Here is a 7,478-nt window from a genome sequence, read left to right as displayed (position 1 = left end):
GTAAACAGAAATAAACTATAATCATTGGAGCAGTGCTGAGGATGAATTAGAGTTTAAGAGTAGGATAGCTTGGGGGAAAAAGCTGCTCTGCAGTCTGTTGGTGTGGCAGCAGAAACTTCTATATCTCTTCCCAGAAGGCAGCAGGGTGAACAGGCTGTGGCAGGGTGGGTACTGTCCTTCAGAATCCTTTGGGCTCCGCGTAGGCACCTCACCTAACCGATATCACTGATGCTTGGGAGATGGTACCAATGATCTTGAGCAATTTTAATCGCCCGTTGCAGAGCCCTCCGGTCCTGGGCCGTGCACACTGTGTTTGTGATGTATACAGTCAAGATGCTTTCTATTGCTCCTCTGTAAAAGCTGACAAGAACTCGGCGTGGGAATTTGGCCTTCTTAAGCTTCCTCAAGAAATCTGATTTTATTACCTTTGGACCATTAAACAGAGGCTAGCTGTACCCCACAATTTGTAAAACAATTTCTTCAGTTTGGAAAATACAGTTATTCACTCTGGTGCTGGAAGTGAGGTGAGAAGATCGATACCACTCTGGACAGTAGCTGGTTATCTTAGCTTAGCATATCAACTTAAAAAGAGGGAAACAGATAGACTCGCTCTGTCTAACTTTAACAAAATCCTGAAGCTCACTTATTAACATGTTACAGCTCACCTGTTGAATACGTAAAAAAACAAGTATAAAAAAAATACAACTTAAGTCCTTGCTGGAGCCAGACTAGCTTTTCCCCGTTTTCAGCATATATGCTAAATTAAGCTAACCAGCAGCAAGAAAGTGAATAATTGCATTTCCCTAAATGTCAAATTATTCCCTAAATTACACAAAACATTTGGGCAAACAAAACCATAAATCAGTTTTCTGTATGAGTGTTACCGTTCTTAGTTCAACCCTCACTGATACAGACTGAGGGTCAAACCTTGATCCACCAGCGCTCCCACCCTAAGAGGCTTTGTCACTTGGATGCTAATGCACCCTGATATGTGCTGCTCACCTTGTAGAAAGATATCTGTCTGATAATAATCTGAGACCTTCTAAGGGCACACTCGGGCTTCTCCAGGCCCTCTCCAATGACCCCTTGTCTTTGAAGTGTGAACTTGAAAACGTTTGAGTGGAGAGGCTGCTGAGTAGTAATGGAACTTCAGTCAAAGCATTTCTATTTGATTCACCAAAAGCCTCAGCGCTGACGTACAATGAGATATCATCTTGGAATCTGGAATGTATTTCCTCCTCCGCTCGATCAGGCTTAATTTGCAGTTGGAGGCTTTTTTCTCTCTCTCTACCTGAGGCCAGATCTGATAAAGCCTCACACGCTGCCTTCATCTAGCTCAATTTGTCATCTAGAAAGCAGAAGAAGAGAAGATTTCCTTTCATTTTATAGCCTGATAATACAAAGTGCATTGTTTGTGGTAGTATTTTTACACCTCATTGGACAAGATCAAAATATTGTGGGCATACAGTCGTCATAAAGGAACAGTTTGCCATTTGAGCGAAAAATGCTTGTATGCTTTCCTGCTAGTGGTTAGATGAAACGATTGATACTACACTCATATCTGTACACTAAATATAAAGCTAGAGTCAGCAGCCGATAGCTTAGCTTAGCAGAAAGTCTGGAAACATGATGGCTGTTTCTCAATACCGAGTTCACCAAGTTCGGACTTCTGTACTTTAAAGCTCGGACTTAGTAAGTTCGGCTCGGGAGTACAAACTAATCTGTATTAAAACTGAAGTGTAAAAACAATTTGTGGTTTTACAGCCAAGACATAACCTACACTACAGTTTACATATCATTTGTTAATTAGTGAGTCTTTAGAGGTGATGGTAGTTTGATTTTGTCACCTTTGGACATAGTCAGGCTCACTGCTCAATCTTTATGCAAAGCTAAGTTAATGGCTGTTGTTCTAGCCTTATTTTTAGCATACACACGAGAGTGGTATCGATCTTCTCATCTCACTTTCGCCAAAAAAGAGAGTTGGTGTTTTTCCCAAGATGTTGAAATATACCTTTAAAAAGACTTTTCTGTGTTTTAGTTTGTGTGCAAAAGGCTACAGCATCATGACTACTTCTCAACGTATTCAATATGTTGCCAGCTTTGATCTAAATGTTACAAACAACAGGTCATTCCCGGACCAGACCAGTGTAAAACTGCCTTCAGCAGAGTTGTAACAAAGGAGCTAATAGAGACAGTATGCAGTTGACAGTCAATTCAGTCCTGCAGGGCGTGAGGCCAAAATCCTTGAGTTCCACCCCTGTTTGAGAAAAGATCAAATGCTCAGTGCAACAGCTGTGGAGCTGCAGGCTCTCCCCATTCAGCCACTAGATGGAAACAATCGTCCTCTGCGCGGCACAATCACTGCTGCATCTATTTGTTGCATGTTATGCCTGATTCTGTGCACTGTTTTGTCTTTTTCTATTCAAATCATCCTATTTATGGATTCATTGTGCATGTGTCTTTGTGTTTTTAGACAGACCATCCTTCAGCTGGTCCACCATGAGGCACCTGCCTGTGCTGAACTGTCCTTAAGCAAGGCAGTGAAACCCTTACCAGCTGCAGGAGTGCTTTGTTTCTCAGAAGAGAACTGATCTGCACGGCTCAGTAAAGTTTTGACTGCATGAAATCATTAGCAGAAAATTATGACAAAGTTATTATGAGTCAGCAACAGTAAAATGCCACTGGGACTATCAATTTACAGGAGAAGCGGGCTTTTTTACTATACTGGAGAAAAATAAACTACTCAGTGTTTGACTTACAGCATGCTCAAGTGGATCCAGAAGGGAAATTGTTGCGTCACCTTTTTCATTTTCTTCTATAGTTCTTGGAATTACTTAATAAAGATAATAATAATTTCAGTTCTATTTGGTGGTTCTTAACGTGACTCTTTCTGTTGATAACTGACAATATAGTCACCCACCAGTAACTAAAAAGTAGTGAGTAAATAAGCGTAACCACTCAGTGTAAGTTAAAATTCTGCTTACATAATCATGCCTCAGCAGTATAAATTTACTCAAACAACAAAATAAGCACAATTGTGAGGTGTTTTACTCAAATTTTATGCTAATTTATACTTTTCGGTCCACTATATTTATCCAACAACTGCAGTTACTAGTTAGTTTGCAAATTAAAATATAACAAATTACCCAATACCCAACATTTTTTGTTGATTATACTTATTGTACATACTTTTACTGAAGTAGGTATAGGGGCTCACAGCTCAGTTTTGCCCAGTGGCCCTGTTCAAGTGTGATTTGGAGTATTTTTACATTTCTACTTTTACAAAACATGTGACTTCTTCCACAACTGTACATGAGTATCAATAATCCAATAAAGCCAAGGGTCATCTGCAACAACAGCAGTGGTGGTTACTTAACTAAAAGTAGCAAAATAAATACTTCATTACAAGAAGTCCTGCATTCTAAATGCACTGAAAGTATCTCGTAAAAGGATTCATCACGTGCATGTTATTAAATCACTGAATTATCAATCCTGATGCATCAAAGTCTAAGTAGCATTTTACTGTTGTACTTGGTCGTGTAGAAGAACATTCGAAGTGTTATCTGTAGACCTATATAGTAACCACAAGTTAAAAGTTGCAACATTTACCATAGATACAGTTAGCGTGGCCCAAGTAGCCCATAAAGAAAGTGCAAAAACCTCAAATGTGTAGGCTACACTTTCACCACTGGAAAAGAGTAGGCTACTTCAGGTATATTTCGTTAATAATAGGCTGCTTCTGTAGTGCTTTCAGAATAATTAAAATTTTGAATAGAATACTTTTCCCTGCAAATGAGTGTTTTACATAGTGGCAGTTGCTGTTTAACTCAAGTAAAGGATCTGAATGCAATTCAGAGTAGAAAAGTCAGAGGTATCTGACCATCCTCCAGCATCTGTCTGATAATTTTCCTTGTGTGGTGCCGCCGGTTGAAATGTGAGCGTCACGGAGCGTCCACCCCCCTCCTCCTCTCCGTCTCTCCCCTGCCTTGAGTCCCACTGAGCGGCACTCAAACTTCAGTGTCGAGCCTGAAAGCAGAGGACGAAGAGCAACAGCAGCCGACAGACAGACAAACAGACTGAGGGAGTCGCAGCTAAACAGCCTTTTTGGACCCGCGACAAACAGCCGCTTTGATATCTGCTTTTTCATCGACGGCTACTAACGGTCGGTTTGAGGATTTACGCTCAGCTCTCGGTGTTTGATTTTGATGATTTTCCTCCATTGTTGGTCGAAGTTTCCGACTGTCACGTCTTAGTTACGGACCTTTATCGCCACTGTCCCTGGGATTAATCGCTTTAATTCAAGACTGAATAAATCAGCACGTACCCACTTTCTGTACACGGCTGTTTTTTTGGAGTGTTTTCTCTAACGGAGCGGGAACGTGAAGGCAGATTTTGGACGTGCCTTCGCCATGGGGAAATAGCGGGGATCTCTCTGTAACCGATCCCCGTGTGTTCAGACTTTTTCATGATCATTTTTAAAAGACAAGTTTTTTTTGACCAAAACAATGAGCATGGACGGTTGTCCGCTGAAGGTGGTGATTTTTTTGTGGTGTCTGCTGGTGATTTCTGGCTCCAGCTTTGAGATAGGCTCCTACGACCTGGAGCGAGGCAGACCAGCTAAGTGCGAGCCCATCGTGATCCCCATGTGCGAGGGGATCGGCTACAACCTGACCCGGATGCCCAACTTCATGGACCACGACGACCAGAAGGAGGCTGCCATCAAGCTGCACGAGTTTGCCCCTCTGGTGGCTTATGGCTGCGATGTGCACCTCCGCTTCTTCCTCTGCTCCCTCTACGCCCCCATGTGCACGGACAAGGTGTCCACCTCCATCCCCGCCTGCAGACCAATGTGTGAGCAGGCCAGGGAGAGATGTGCCCCCATCATGAAGAAGTTCAGCTACACCTGGCCAGACTCGCTCGACTGCTCCAAGCTGCCCACCAGAAACGACCCTAACGCTCTGTGCATGGAGGCCCCCGAGAACGAAACCAGGACGGAGGGCAAGAAAGGCGAGGGCATGCTTCCAATGCCCCCTCGCCCCAGGCAGTCGGACAGCAGCGGCGGGAACTCCCTGGGCAGCGTGGGCTCCTGTGAGAACACAGACAAGTTTCAGTTTGTGGAGAAGAGCCAGTCGTGTGCACCACGCTGCTCCCCTGCTATAGACGTCTTCTGGTCCAGGCAGGACAAGGACTTTGCCTTCATTTGGATGACAGTGTGGTCCATCCTCTGCTTCATCTCCACTGCCTTTACCGTTCTGACCTTCCTCCTGGAGCCTCACCGCTTCCAGTACCCTGAGCGCCCCATCATCTTCCTCTCCATGTGCTACAACGTCTACTCCGTGGCCTTCATCATCCGCTCGGTGTCTGGGGCGGAGAACATCGCCTGTGACCGGGAGCAAGGCGGGCTCTACGTCATCCAGGAAGGGCTGGAGTCGACGGGCTGCACCATCGTCTTCCTCATCCTCTACTACTTCGGCATGGCCTCTTCTATCTGGTGGGTCATCCTCACCCTCACCTGGTTCCTCGCTGCAGGGAAGAAGTGGGGCCACGAGGCTATCGAAGCCCACAGCAACTACTTCCACATGGCGGCTTGGGGCATCCCCGCTCTGAAGACCATCATCATCCTCACCATGAGGAAAGTGGCTGGAGATGAGCTGACGGGGCTGTGCTACGTGGGGAGCATGGACTCTGGGGCGCTCACCGGCTTCGTCCTCATCCCTCTGTCCTGCTACCTGATCATCGGCACCTCCTTCATCCTCACAGGCTTCGTGGCTCTCTTCCACATCCGCAAAGTGATGAAGACAGAGGGCACCAACACAGAGAAGCTGGAGAAGCTCATGGTGAAAATCGGCATCTACTCCATCCTCTACACGGTGCCGGCCACCTGCGTCATCGTCTGCTACTTCTACGAGAGGCTAAACATGGACTACTGGAAGCTGAGAGGGCTGCAGATGAAGTGCGGCCTCAGCAGCGACTGCTCGCTGCAGACGTCTGTGCCCACCGTGGCTGTGTTCATGCTGAAGATCTTCATGTCGCTGGTGGTCGGCATCACCAGCGGTGTGTGGGTGTGGAGCTCTAAGACCCTGCAGACCTGGCAGGGCCTGTGCAGCAGAAAGCTGGCAGACAGGACTAGAAGCAGGAAACCCTGCAGTGGTGTCAGCTGTGGCAGCACACACTGCCACTACAAATCTCCTGCCGTGGTTCTGCACATGGCCAAGACTGACCTGCACTCAGACAACCCCACACATGTCTGAGAGTGACACACACACACACACACACACACACACACACACCAAAATGCAACCACGTACACTCAAAAACACACACATTTACACACACATGCCCTGAGTAAGGAGCTGCTAAGACTTTGTAAGAAGATGAGTGGTTGAATTGAACTGTCAGTTACTGCTCTGCTGCTGCCAAGGGACACACAGGTACTGGCGTCACTATGAGAAACTACCTATAAACAGTATTCAATACATAAAGGGAAATGTTTAGTATTGTTACCCATATTTTTCTGTTTCATAGTGCAGTAGACATGCCCAGTGTTTTAAAGCAAGGCTGTCATGGGAGGCATCTTGGGAAATATTCTCCTCCTGAATGTGGCATGATTCACTGTATAAATCTGTATAAATGTTTTATTTATTGTAAATATATTTAATTTAAAGTTCACCTCGGCTCTTATCAGATTTGTTGTTTAGATGCATTTATTAAAGGTAAAGGGAAATGAAGTGCCTTTTATAAGAACCCTGGTTCTGGCCTTTAAAAGGGTAATAAATTTGTGGAATTCATGTTAAACGTCTTCGCTGCCTGGTGTTATTGTTGTCATCTAACTATCTCACAGTAGCTTATAATGAATATTTAACCATTTTAAAAGTCTTGAAGAGCTCCCAATTCAATAGTCACAAATGATTGCTCATTTCAGTCTGGTTTTCCTGATCTTCCTGCCATTCTTCTCCTGGGAATTTCTTTTACAGCGGGGCTCCCCGCCAAATGTGTTGTCTTCCAAGTGCATGCTACACATCCCAGAGGCGTCCCCGACAATAATCCTCAAAGAGAATCACTGATGAATAGAGTGATAATCCGTGGAAAAGTATTAATGTTTGCATCATCGTCTTAAAAATGCAGGAGCAGTCTGTGGAGGAATATATTTAATTAATGGCTGTTTTAATCCTTCCACAGAATCACTGTTGTGGCCCTCTCGCTGCTCCATTTGATCCCCGTGCAAACACTCGGCACTTTGATCTGAGAGGACAAATCTGAAGTGGATTTTAGCCTCATTGCACGGTTTCTCTGACATATTTAAGTTAAGCACAGGCTCAGAACTGTGGTTGTTCACGAAGTAGATGGATTAATAAATTAATATTTAAGTTTTTATGCGGTTTGTGGCTCGAGGAAGCCGTGTGTCTGATATTGAGTGATTTCCACTATACAAAAGATCCAAATTTCCACGTTTAAATGTTTGAATTTGATTCAGTGCA

General features: G+C 44.6%; 1 protein-coding gene across 1 annotated transcript; it reads left to right on the top strand.

Moving 5' to 3' along the window:
• Positions 1 to 4,018: 4,018 nt before the first annotated feature.
• Positions 4,019 to 6,799, top strand: fzd9b (frizzled class receptor 9b). The gene has a single exon (XM_038693410.1). It carries the CDS (start codon positions 4,506 to 4,508, stop codon positions 6,249 to 6,251), a length of 1,746 nt encoding a protein of 581 aa, XP_038549338.1. The 5' UTR covers positions 4,019 to 4,505; the 3' UTR covers positions 6,252 to 6,799.
• The last annotated feature ends 679 nt before the right edge of the window (positions 6,800 to 7,478 follow it).

The sequence above is a fragment of the Micropterus salmoides genome, unplaced genomic scaffold (genome assembly GCF_014851395.1).
Source record: "Micropterus salmoides isolate LMB-PRFRI ecotype aquatic unplaced genomic scaffold, ASM1485139v1 Ms_hic_scaffold_3, whole genome shotgun sequence".
Taxonomy (NCBI): domain Eukaryota; kingdom Metazoa; phylum Chordata; class Actinopteri; order Centrarchiformes; family Centrarchidae; genus Micropterus; species Micropterus salmoides.
The sequence above is the reverse complement of the archived record's forward strand: the minus strand, read 5'-3'. Positions and strand labels throughout refer to the sequence as shown.

Excerpts from the sequence above, each read along its gene's own strand:
- fzd9b (XM_038693410.1), top strand. The coding sequence starts at position 4,506 with ATGAGCATGGACGGTTGTCCGCTGAAGGTGGTGATTTTTTTGTGGTGT.